The sequence below is a fragment of the Scleropages formosus genome, chromosome 23 (genome assembly GCF_900964775.1).
Source record: "Scleropages formosus chromosome 23, fSclFor1.1, whole genome shotgun sequence".
NCBI lineage: Eukaryota > Metazoa > Chordata > Actinopteri > Osteoglossiformes > Osteoglossidae > Scleropages > Scleropages formosus.
The window spans coordinates 10,400,941-10,414,133 of record NC_041828.1 but is presented as its reverse complement, the minus strand read 5'-3'; the positions used below and the strand labels follow the sequence as shown (position 1 = coordinate 10,414,133).

The 13,193-nt window shown below is 43.0% G+C and overlaps 1 protein-coding gene across 2 annotated transcripts in view; it reads left to right on the top strand.

Annotated features, from left to right (window-relative positions):
* The first annotated feature begins 1,573 nt into the window (after window positions 1–1,573).
* The window catches only part of znf236 (zinc finger protein 236), a 37,559-nt gene continuing 25,939 nt past the window's right edge, over window positions 1,574–13,193 (top strand). For both annotated transcript variants that reach the window (XM_018750277.2, XM_018750276.2), the window contains exons 1-10: window positions 1,574–1,642; window positions 2,936–3,078; window positions 3,817–3,981; window positions 4,657–4,835; window positions 4,959–5,089; window positions 6,688–6,860; window positions 9,793–9,915; window positions 10,468–10,632; window positions 11,178–11,397; window positions 11,683–11,955. In XM_018750277.2, coding sequence (XP_018605793.1) covers window positions 1,591–1,642; window positions 2,936–3,078; window positions 3,817–3,981; window positions 4,657–4,835; window positions 4,959–5,089; window positions 6,688–6,860; window positions 9,793–9,915; window positions 10,468–10,632; window positions 11,178–11,397; window positions 11,683–11,955 — 1,624 coding nt within the window. In that variant the 5' untranslated portion in view covers window positions 1,574–1,590. The remainder of the gene's footprint in view (window positions 1,643–2,935; window positions 3,079–3,816; window positions 3,982–4,656; window positions 4,836–4,958; window positions 5,090–6,687; window positions 6,861–9,792; window positions 9,916–10,467; window positions 10,633–11,177; window positions 11,398–11,682; window positions 11,956–13,193) is intronic.

The following is a 13,193-nucleotide window of genomic DNA, read 5'->3' as shown; positions in this document are numbered from 1 at the left end:
ATGAGTGGTAGTATACATTGCATTGTCTACAGCCACTTGCTCCAAGCAGGGTTGCAGGGAGCTGGAGCCAAAGTGGCAGCACAGGGTGCAAGGCCAAGGCGACAGACTCTTTGAATTTTTTTACGCTTATTCATTTAGCTGATGCTTTTCCTCCAAAGCAACTTACAATGTTAACAAAGCAATGTTACAGTTACAAGCTTACAGTTCTTAGCCCATTTATAAAGCTGGGTGATTTTCCTGGGGCGGCTTGGGGTGGGTACCTTGCTCAAAGGTACTGCAACTAGAGGTGACGATTGAGCTTGCAACCGTTGGGTTCAAGGGCAGCAGGTCTAACCACTACACTACCAGCTACCCCCCTTTTATTTCTCAGTTTTAATATACATATCATTTGCAGGAAAACACAGAATATTTTTGGATTAAAAAAAACCTATGAATAGAAAGGAGACTGTAAAGGAGTGCAAGTGGTGAGTTAAGTCATGCAATTTTGAGGCCCCCTTTGAAAGAGCTTTGGGGTCTTTTTGAAGCACCCAGTGGATGTGCTATTGATTTATTGCGTCGAGGCACAGCTGTGTTAGCAAGCTGTCCGTCACAGTAACTCCCAGGCATGGAGAGAGGACACATAGTAAGCCTTGCTCCAGCATTTTTATTCCTTTAGCAGCAGTAGTGCTCAGGGGAGCAAACAAGGGGAGAAACATGTATTCAAAAAATCTATGACATTATATTATACCAACCCACTACAGTCTAGTGATGATAGTAAAGCCAGTTTATCGGGAGATTATAAATGGTTCCGAACTCAGTTCATTCCCCCAGTTATCCAGTTCTTTTTGCTTTAAATCTGACCTCTGGCACCCTGAAAAGCTGAAATGTTTGGTAAGCCTAAGCAGAAGATGTTCTTTGCATAACTTTTTTAATGGTTTATATAGATTTTTCCTCACTACAGTGCCTTACTTACATTACATAGAGATGTTCTGCCTAAAATACATACATACATACATACATACATACATAAATAAATAAATAAATAAATAAATAAAAAAGGAAAAATAAGTAACCTGGGAAATAGGGTAATTACTACGACATGGGATAACCCCCAAGGCACAAAAATAATGAAAAAAACTCAGGTGTGTGGTAGTTGTCTGTACGTTCCAGCCCACAGGAAAAGGTAATACACTTATTTTTAAACTGGGAAAATAAGAATTATTTCAACACTATTTTTAAAGTGCTGCATTAGGCATACTTAATTAAATAACTTTATCAATTTAATGATTACATCACTAAACATATTGCGACTGTTTGTTTCAAAGAAGACTGAGGTAAAAATGGTTAATAATAAACGTATTAGAGTTATAAATGCGAGCAGTTAATTTAAAAAAACGGCATTACGAAGTAGTTCTGGCCATTTTGTTTGACTTCTCGTACAGGCGCGATTACAGAGCAAACGATGCCTCCCTTTGCTCAACAGGTATAATGGCCGAACACTAGATGTCTCCCTCCTCCGCAGCCCGGCGGCTCCAACATTCATGGCCCTCTCGAGGCCGCCATTTTGAAATCCAAATCGTTCACAGCACACCCGCCTTGAATCCAGAAACTATGCCGCGGGGCCGACCGCGCAAACTGAGGGACAAAACCAACGACGAAACAGGTAAACGGCGACAAAACGCCACGAATAAATACAGCTCTGTACGTGCTTTTAATCTAGGTACGAATGGCGTGGACAACTCGCCGCGCCTCCGAGATAAAACTATTTAAACAGTATGTATATAGTCCCCGGATATGGTAGTGTGGGTGTCCGTCCGTCTCCCTTTGTGCTGTAAAGGAGGGATCGAGGCGGAATGATATTAATAATAACAACATTTCGGTGGCTCTACTTATTTATTGTAAAAACCTCGGCTGCCGCGGGCACGTCGTCTGGGGAACGCGGTGTCAAGCGTTGCGAGCTGCGAAAAGGCGTTCACTTTCACAATTTAACCATAAATAAACATTTTTGCCATCCATTTCAGCAGCCTTGTTGTTCTTTTCTTTCGAGGCGTGTAGGTTTTCACGGAACTAAGCTTGCAGAAGCTTTGTCAGTTTTGATCTTCAGTGCACCGGTGGTTCACTGCTACACGTGTAACCCCGGACTTGAAGGAAAATTACAATTTTGTAGGACTTTTTGGCCAGTTAGTTTGTTACAGTGAGCTGCCGCAACTGTCAAGCTAACAAAGCTAAATTTCAGCCATCCGAAGCGTTCATTTCTCACAGTGCGTGTGGCTAGCATTAGCTAGCTGTTAGCTTGCATGCTAAATTACGGTTATTTTGTTTCTGAGCCAGTCCAGCTCCTCAAAACTTGAGTTACTGTTCGCAGTATTAAGTGAACCGAATTTGTAGGAAATAATTGTTAAATAACTTAGGTGCACCATCACAATTTGCCCCCACCAGAGTCCTCGCTGTAGTCTAGCGTTTACAGTTTATGAAAAATTTGTATCCATGTAAGAAAAGTGTAAGTTCCTAGTTTTACGGATGTAGCTATATGACAGTAAACACACGTCAGTTAAGTTAAAAACATTGCACTTAGGATGATGTGAACGAACACGTCAACTGTGAAATGTTTCATTACATTTTCTGCATAGATAAAATATAGCCTTTGTGCCCTTTTATTTGCCGTGTCCTCTAGTTGAGCTGTACATTTGAGCTGTACATTCTCGTCACAATTCAGTGAACTGGACCCAAAATGACCACATGGCAGCACAGCCACAGAAAAAAAAAGAAAAGAAAAAAAGTTTGTTTGAGGGCAAACGCATTAATCATAAGTGCAGTGCTGAGGGTATGGAGTGGCGGTAGCCGAGGGAGCCGCGGCCTCCCGTCCCGTCCCGTCCCGTCCTCTGCTTTGAGCTCGTGTCGCTCTGCGTGTGCTCTTTCGCCCCGTCTCACAATGACTCTCCTCCCTCCTTGGCAGGCGACCTGCAGGAGTCCGGCGCGGAGAACTCCGGCTATGGCGCCGCCGAGGCCAGGCACTTCAAGTGCACCGTGTGCTCGCAGGTGTTCACCAAAGAGAGCCACCTGCAGCGTCACCTGCGGGACCACGAGGCCAACGACAAGGTGTGTGGCACGAGAGGGACGAGCGTGCCGCTCGTAACGTCGGCCCAAAGGGCCAGGGCGGACGAGGTCCGCTTTGAACTTCGTTTCGCAACTTGACGGGCCTCGTCCCGTCACGAAAATCATCCCGTTACACAGGGGCCACATTACCTCTGTGTCTTATGGGGAAAAAAGTTGCACTCTAAAACCACAGAAATACTGGCCGAAGATGGTAGGGTTGTGGCAGAGCTGCCGTCTTGTGATGGGATGGTCCTGGGTTCATATCCCATGTCCTGCTGTAGTCCCCATGAACTGACACAATAAAAATTACCCAGCTGTATAAACGGGCAAATCACTTTAAGCAGCTTAACTGGCCAGCCTCTAAAGAAAAGCATCAGATAAATTAATGAATAAAAATAATGAAACATCCAAATAAAATACATGACAAACAATAAAATGATCCCACCAGTATGATTTGTCAACCAGAACAGTACAATTAATGTCCAGCACTTTTATATCCGCTGGTTGGTTAATAGTGCCAACATATTTAGGTATATCGCCCATGTTTCTGTCAAAAATCTTACTGTTTCAATCCAAAGGCCCATTATGTGAGGAAAACAGGACTTATTTTCATATAGCACTGCGTGGAGTTTCATGCAGGACCCCATTCTCCGGGGACGAGCGTACCCATGGTGTTCTAGCCGTACAGTGGTCCTTCCTGTGTCCTGAACTATGTCCACTGTCTTCTCCCTTCTTCACCAGCCACATCGATGCGACCAGTGTCCCATGTCTTTCAACGTGGAGTTCAACCTCACTCTGCACAAGTCCACACACAACCTCGAGGACCTCACCTGCCCCGAGTGCTGCAAGAAGTTCTCGCGAGTGGCCAGCCTCAAGTCCCATATCATGCTGCACGAGAAGGAGGAGGTTTAGCACGTCCATGTTTTACTTTAAATTGTTTATGCAGTGGGGGGCGCGGTGGCGCAGTGGGTTGGACTAGGTCCTGCTCTCAGGTGGGTCTGGGGTTCGAGTCCCGCTTGGGGTGCCTTGCGACGGACTGGCGTCCCGTCCTGGGTGTGTCCCCTCCCCCTCTGGCCTTATGCCCTGTGTTGCCGGGTAGGCTCTGGTTCCCTGCGACCCCGTCTGGGACAAGCGGTTCTGGAAATGTGTGTGTGTGTGTGTGTTTATGCGGTGTTATTGGTTTTAGACTAGCATATATGTGTGAGTTTCAAGTGCAGCATTTATCGTGACATCTTTTTTTAAATACGTGATTTCAGTGTTATTCTAGAAAGAGTCGTTTTTGTTACAGAACATTTCTGAGGGAGGAGTGTTGGAGCGAAAACATTTTCCCAGATGGTCTGATCCAGACACAGTGGAAATCCAAATTAGAAAAAAAGCTACTCGCATTTTTGATTCAGAATCCTGGAAAGTATTGGAACTTAAAGTTGCCATTAGAGGCTAATCAGGAACTGTTCAAGATATGCATGTTTTCACTTGTTTGATGGTGCCTGACAATATTTCATAATGTATAACACAATAATGTAATAAATGTACCTTACATATATTTCTTGTTTTCATATTTTTTGATGCCATCATCCGCAGAACTTGATCTGCTCAGAGTGTGGTGATGAGTTCATCCTGCAAAGTCAGCTCTCTCTGCACCTAGAGGACCACCGTAAGGAGTTCAACGGGAGCAAGGTCTACACCTGTAACATCTGCAGCAAGGAGTTCAAGATGTCCTCACAGCTCAAAGAACATAAGAAAACACATATTCGGAAAAGGTGCTTTTTTAACAGTATTCTCAGTTCCTGTGGTGTTTCACAGATGATGCAATGAATGAATTCAAATGAGCGAAGATCATAAATTAAGATTCAAGGTTTTCTTTGTTTGGTTTTTTCTTACAGGCCAATCATTGGCAATTTGAGAAACTACAAGAAGAACATAGACAGGAGCGGGTTCACCAACAGCTGCCAGCACTGTGGAAAGACGTTCAAAAAGCCCAGCCAGTTAGTCCGACACATACGAATTCACACAGGTTGGTAACAAGGGATCAAAATGTTTTCCACTGGTGGTGTTTCTCTTTTAAACTGGTTTTAGTGTGTTTTTTCCTGACAAAGCAATTCTTCCATTGTGCTATTTTAAATGCAGGGTGGTTGGACAGATGTGCTAATGTTAAACGGAAGTGGTACCGGGAACTGTTGGGAGCTGTCAGTTTACCTCGGTTGTTTTCTTTAGTTCTTTAAACTAAAAACAAACATCATACTGCAGCACACATGAAGCAAAAGCCAATATGTTCAAATAAAGTATAAAAAAGCTTTTTTACTGAAAGCCAATTAGTTTGCCTTCCTTTTCAGTTCCATTGTAAAAATTTGCTTTAACAGTATGAAAAGTGGTTGTTTGTAACCCATAAAACAATTTGAATTTTCTCCTTTAAGGCTTTACAGGGTAGATTTATGAAACTTGCACTGATGTAAAATTTGCATGTATTTTCTCATGTTGGTAAAAAACATAGAATGAATAACACATTTTTTCTTTTTTGCCCTTCAGTTGATTTTACAGTTCTAGCTGTAGTTTTCTAGTGACTTTAACCGTATTACATTGAAGAAGACTTCTTTTAGGCAAATTAGGTCCAAATTTAGCAAGAGTGTAGAGGTAAATACAGCCCTGTAAAACATTAATGAACTGAATGCCACAGGCTGCAGATTGTTTGTTATGTTTTGTAATTTGTCTCTAAATTCCAAATTCTTTTATAAGAGCTTATCAAATTACACATTTAGCTGATGCTTTTCTCCAAAGCAATTTACAATTATTGACCCATTTATACTGCAGGGTAATTTCACTATATTAATTTAGTATAAGTATCTTGCTCATAGGTGCTACAGCTGGAAGTGGGATTCAAACCTGTGACCTTTGGGTCCAAAGGCAACAACTCTCATCACTAGGCTACCACCTGCCTTTCTTTGACTGTCAGAGATTCCAGTTATGGATGAACATGAATGTTGTTGTAAGATTATTAGTTATAGTTATGACTAGAGTAAATACACTTACTTATTTACCTATCTAAGCTGGTCATTTACATCACTTATTTACTTATTTATCTGTCTTCAGTGTGTGTCTGTATGTATGTTCGTGGGTATGTGTGCTGTATACTGCATGCTGCTGCAACTAAACAGAATTTTCCTCTGGGATTAATAATGTGTTCATTCATTCATTCATTCATTCATTCAAATAATTAGTTACCTCTGAGATCTGTACCATATTTATACACTAGGAGTCACTGCATCATTGGCATGCTTAATAGTGAATTTGTGTTTGCAAGTTACTAAGATAAAAACATTACATAGTGGGTTTTATGATTTAGGAGATTTTTTTTTTTTTTAAATTACTTAAAGTCTAATTTGCACATTGTTTAGAAATATGAGTTTCCACATCAGTTGCAAGAGGGAAGATAGACCTTTTGATATCCCTTGAGCATTCTGTCTTTTTTTGCAAGTTTTCTACCTAATATTAACTTTGTGAAATATTTTGAATGACTTTTGCTTCTATTTTTTTTTTTTTGTTTTAATTTAAGCTGAGGAACTCCACCATACAAATCAGTGTAAACATCAGCTTTTGTTGTTCTTTTGTGGTCAGGTGAAAGGCCCTACAAGTGCACACATTGTGGGAAGGCCTTCAACCAGAAGGTGGTGCTGCAGACCCACATGGTTCGCCACACGGGCGAGAGGCCCCACTTATGTTCGCTCTGCCCTGCTTCCTTCTCCCAGAAGGGCAACCTGCACTCGCACATCCAGAGAGTGCACTCCGAGGTGGGTGCCGCGTTCTTGTCCTTCTCCGATTCTGTGGCGCTCTCCCCTCTTTGCCCTGTCTGCCGCAACTTGCTGGTGCTGCTTTGGGGGACCGTACGGCATTTTTGAGTCAGAAATACACTACCTGGGTTTTTGTTGTGAAAGCTTTGAAGTTTAGATGTGCTTGTCACACACTGCACTTCAGGTTCATACTTCAAAGCATGCCAAACGCTAAGGATGCGCATGTTTCAGTTCAGGACTGATGTTTAATTTGGGTAATGGAGAGAAGTGTGATCCATGCACCTGAAGGAACTTGCAGGATTCCAGACAGTCGGAGGTAAAGGAGTTCCAGGGCTATAGTGTGTTTTTTTTCTGTTCTGCAAGATAACTTCTTTCCCGATTCCCTTTTTTGCTGCATTGATAATGCTGTGGGTATATAGTCCCCTTGTGATGGGCCCCCTCTCCGCACAGCGAGCGTATAAAAGGTTGGGAAAAACCAGGTTTTCCCACTCAAGTGCTCTCTGCCTTTCATTGAGGAACTGTAAAAAAGCAAGATGAGAAAAAAGCAGCTGTTACCACTGGTTCCAAATGTGTCAGAAGAGTCATAAGCATGTTGGCGAAGTGCATCCAGCTTTGGTGTCCTGTTCCTTGAAAGTCATCTATGTGGCCAAGATCTCTTAGTGCCCAAATCAGATATGTACCCATGTATAGTAGCTTTTACACACATCAATTATGGTAATAGGCACTTCCATGTGAATTATTTGCAAACCGCTTTTGCTTACTGTAATAACCAGTGTGCCAGAGAATCTTCTCATTAGTTTCAATATAAAAAGAAAGCAATACAGTACAGAGGTGTCCCATCCAGGATTTACCCTCTCTCTCACCTAGTGTTTCCACAGGATAGGTTCTGGAACACCGTGATCCTGCATTGGACAGTCATTGATAATGAATTGGCTTTAGTCTTTTTATAAATAATCTATTAAAATTAAGCTGTATTTCAGCAAAGGCACATTTTCACAGTCAATGTAAATAATAAACTGAACTAAACAGGTGTTGGGGGGTCCAGTGGCGCAGCAGGCTTGGCCGAGTCCTGCTTTCTGACGGGTCTGGGGCTCAAGTCCTGCTTGGGGGGCCTTGTGAAGGACTGGCGTCCCATCCTGGATATGTCCCCTCCCCCTCCAGCGTCACGCCCCGTGTTGCTGGGTTAGGCTCCGGCTTTCCGTGACCCTGCTCAGGACAAGCAGCTTCAGCCAATGTGTGTGTGTATGTGTGTGTGAACAGGTGTTTGTTTCATAAAGCAAAAATGTGAAAGAAAGAAAGAAAGAAAGAAAGAAAGAAAAAGAAAGGTTGAGCACAAGCAGGTGTTTTTCAGTGGAGGACTCAATCTCCTGGCTTGGTATTGTTGTGTTGTACTCATCCAAATTATGTTGCCACCAATGAGGATGAGCTTCAGGAATCCAGAGCAGGCTGCCCTCTGAGTTTCGGCCTGTAGGATTTGTTATTTATAACATTAATCCCTAGACAAGCCCTCACTCAGTACTGAACAGCTTGGTCTCCGGGGTGTAGAGGCACCAGTATGATGGATACAGTTTGGAGTTTCTCAAATGATCCCTTACTTCTGCAGCGTAGTCCCTTGTACTTACTCTCCTTCACTCACTTGTTCTTGTCACTTTTTTCAAACTTTGGTTGAGATCTTTGGTTTCTCATGCTTTGCACACGTGAAGACCTGTTTTGACTGTGATAGTAATAATTATAGGTATTTGTGACCTGCGATCACCGCTGCCCTTAAGACTTGTATGTCAAAGGGAGATGGGACTCTGGCTTTTACAGATCACCACTATCTCATAAGATGCCAAACCCTTCCATTCATGAGTGGATTCATCACTTCCACAAGAGAGGGCTTCAGAAACACATTATTCTCTTAAGAGACACTTGCCGCTACTCAAATACAAGTCCTTATCATGTTTTTTTATCTAAGGTCTTTTCAGTGTGTCAAAGCAAGAAGAGAATATTGTATAAAGAGATCTTATCTAGGTATGCACTGACTCCTCATGTTATGAATAATGGAATATTGTGTTTATTTTTCAACAGCTTTTTTTTTTCCACGTTTTTTTTTTTTTTTTTTAAATTCTGTATATCATGGATCCAGTGTGAGCTGTATTGACACATCCAGCTGATAGGTGGTAGTAAAACAGAGTAAGAATTAGGGACTGCATTAATTTTATTAATTTCCACAGTGGTTAGAGGTTGAGTTTGTTGTCTTACACACACACACACACACACACACACAAGCAAGCTGAAACCACTTGTCCCGAGCGGGGTCACGGCGAACCGGAGCCTAACCCAGCAACACGGGGCGTGACGCTGGAGGGGGAGGGGACATATCCAGGATGGGACGCCAGTCTGTCCCAAGGCACCCCAAGAAGGACTCGAACCCCAGACCCACCGCGAGTGATCAATAATAACATGTCAAACATTGCACATGTTTGTTGGATAAATCAGTCAACAATCTGCATTGAACAGGAGTTTGTGAAGAAAAGGGTGTTTTTTTTTATTTTCAGTTGTCGTCAATTAGTTTTAATTTTAAGGTGTGTTGCTTGCTTAATAGCAATATTAATTTAAAAAAATGACAGACACCTGGTGCCAATTTTGTTTATAATTTGAGGAACCAATATATCAATATATTTTAATTGAAATGGAAAATGCAATAACTTCTTATTTTTTCTTAATTTTTCATATTTCATAATTCTTATTTGATTTGTTTTCTTTGTCACTTTTGTGTATTCCCAGAAAATCACTACCTTTTCAGTTGCTCAGTCACGAAGTTGTGTCAATGTATTCTGTGTAATTCTGTAAGGTAAATTTTGTCCCATATTGTTTCTGCTGTCGACAGTACCTAACCAAAGCCCAGTCTTACTGGCCTCACCTTGTATCTTCACTCCTTCACTTTCAGTCTAAGGGCATCCCAGTGTATCCATGCCTGGACTGCAGCTGTGTTTTTAAGAGACTTGGCAGCCTCCACGCCCACACCAGTAAGATGCACATGTCCATTGCGGAAGGTCCTCCTGACCCACCGGTGAGACTTCCCTCATTATTGCATTGAGTGGGGGCTGCCTTTTTGCTGGTAAAACCACATGTGGCCTCAAGTGTAGGCATGAAGTAACTTCTTGTAATGTGGCTTGGTAAGCAGTGGTGGTTTGAAAGATTTGGGTTCAAATCAACCTCCTGCTGCAGTACACTTAATCAAGCCACTTAACCTGAATTGTTCTGGTAAAAATTACCCAGCTGCATAAATGGGTAACTCATTATTATTACCTAACATTGTAAGTCGCTTTTGAGAAAGGCATCAGTGAAATGAATGAATAATAATGAATATTATTATTAATTATACTAATGAAACTTTGAAAATGCCCTCCTTTTATGTTAGTCTCATACACCTGCATTTTATTCCAGATGGCTTCCTTTGTTTGTAGTTTGCAGATGGTGTACCCCCTTTTCCCATTTGGTACAATTCAGCAATCTCCTCAAAGCCGGTGAAGCATCATCTCCTGGAACCCGAAGTTCCGTCTTTGGGGAATTAGAAAGTAGTCGTCCTGCTCCCTGACACTTTTCTCCTCTCCTCTTTCAGGAGTCAGGGGAGGCAGCGCAAGGCCCCCAGGGAACGGAGGGAGTGACGGATGTGATCCAGCAGCTGCTGGAGCTGTCAGAGCAGGTGACCGGGGAGAGCGCTCAGACCCAGCCAGCAGGACAGCCCATGCCTATGGAGAACTCCCTCAATCAGGACATCCTTCAGGTACCTCCTCTGTCTAGCTGCCCAGTCAAAGCGTTGCTTTCCTTTTTGTTAAAAATAAGCTGCTTGTCTGCCTCTCCATGCTTTTCCATTATATCCGCTTTGCATTATAATCCCTCCTACATAATAATAAAGGCTTTCCTCTTAATGGGAGAGTGAAGATGTGTTTCTGTATTGAGAAAATCTGCATAAAGCTCAGTGTTGGTCTCCTGAACACACAATTTTCCACACTCTTTTGTCTTTTTCTGCCAAAAGTGAACTCAGTCAGATCACCTACCTACTTTGTATTCATAGTGTGTTGTTGGAAGTGCTCTTGGTTGTAGTACATTAGATTGTTCAAAAGAACAAAATAAACTACTGACATGAAATACGAAATCTTTTCTGCTGTAAGCATTGTGAGTGTACAAAAGGAAATGGGAAGAGCTGACCAGACAGGTCTGGTGCCTGCAGAGAAGGAGGAAATCAGTGCAGTGGTCAGTGTTTGGTCTGAGAATTTGCCCCCAGAGCAAAGCAGGAATGGTGCTGATGCATTTTGACTGTGTTTACAGCAAGCTCTGGAGAACAGTGGACTGAGCGCCATCCCAGTGCAGTCTCACACCCAGAACAGGGCAGTGCCCCGGACTGTTGTGCCCCCTCAGGGCCAGGGTAGCGAGGGCCTGGCCTGCAGCTCCTCCACCAACCCGCTGGGGCCGAGCAAGGGGCCCCCTTTGGATAAGGGCAATCGCAAAGGGAAGAGGAACATCTATAAGAAGCATGTGCAGATGCCAGGTGGGAGGTTTTGACAGGCCTATAGATGCCTTGTAACAAAGGAAATATGTTCAGTTTATATTTAATGTATTATTCAAAAAATTCTGGAAATAACTTTGTGTTTCCTAGTTTCACTTTTAAAAACAATGGGATGCATTTCATTGGAGGTATTTCTTTATTGTGACTGGTTGCTCTAGGGATGAAGATCAGCAGCACATGGCTGGATGTTAGCAGCATATTAATCAAATACCAGTGAGTCATCTGGCTTTGTTGTTTGGTAATATGTTTATTGCCCCCCCAACACAGGCTCCATCCGTGAGGAGAATGGCGTCCGGTGGCACGTGTGTCCCTACTGCCCCAAGGAGTTCAAGAAGCCCAGCGATCTGGTGCGCCACATCCGCATCCACACGCACGAGAAGCCCTTCAAGTGCAAGCAGTGCTTCCGTGCGTTTGCCGTGAAGAGCACGCTCACAGCCCATATGAAGACACACACGGGCATCAAGGCCTTTGAGTGCCAGAGCTGCATGAAGTGCTTCTCCACATCGGGCAGCATGAAGGTGCACATGCGACTACACACAGGTGAGCCTGGCTGGCTTCAATTACCCAGCATCTTCTCTACATGAAACACTCATGTGAATTTGAGCCATGTTCACAGTGTATTCATTTTTTTAAAATAATTTGTCAAAAAAAAAAAAAAAAAAAAAATATCAGTGTACCTGCTTATTCGCAAGACTCAGAGTCTTGCTGAGTCAATCTTATTCAATAAAGATGAATAAAAAGTCCATAAAGGTCAGTTAAATTGTAGTCCCATATTTGCATAATGAAGTGCTTATTATAACCACATCTTCAAAATCAGGGTTACTACTGCTGCTTACACCCGAGGTTGCCGGCCTGTACTTTATGAATAACTCACTCATATTCTCATCAGCAGTGGTTATATGAAAACACACACACACACATTTTCAGAACCGCTTGTCCCATACGGGGTCGCGGGGAACCGGAGCCTACCCGGCAACACAGGGCGTAAGGCCGGAGGGGGAGGGGACACACCCAGGACGGGACGCCAGTCCGTCGCAAGGTACCCCAAGTGCGACTCGAACCCCAGACCCACTGGAGAGCAGGACTGTGGTCCAACCCACTGCGCCACTGCGCCCCCTCATATATGAAAACATAACATACAAATAATAAAAAAACAAGTTTAGGTGTGAAGTGCCAGTTTTCTGTAGCAATTTGTACTACCTGGTTACTTTTGAACTGTGTGTTATGTGTGTAAAAGCCAGACTACAGGTTTGAACCCCCACAAAAGATCTAATTTTATATCTTTCAAAAGAAAATTTCATGCAGGTTACATCAGTTTTCATCAGAAGGCTTTTATGTGAAAATTATGCTTGACAGGAGAAAGGCAGTTGTAGGGGTCACGTGTCTCAGGGGAGTGCACTTCACTGCCAGTATTCTCTTTGAAAGGCATTTCAAAACACAACCGTTCAGAGGAAAACATAGGATGAGCGCTTTATCAGATCTGGGGGAGAGGCACACCCCTCGCTCTTGGTTATCTGTGGGTCAGTGACATTTGAAAGGGCACGATGTCCAGGGGGATGTCTGCATACGTACTTGCTGACTTATACTGATACTGAAATCCTACACCCAAATATATGAAGTGGTGTATAAAGTCCTCTTCATGGCACAGTTTTAATGAATTAACAGCCGCAGATATCATAGAGTTTAGGACCGCTTCCTTGTCATCAAAAAATCTGGGTTCAGATTCTGCTTTCTGCTCTAGCACCCCTGTGTAAGGTACTACAGTATACTTATCTGAA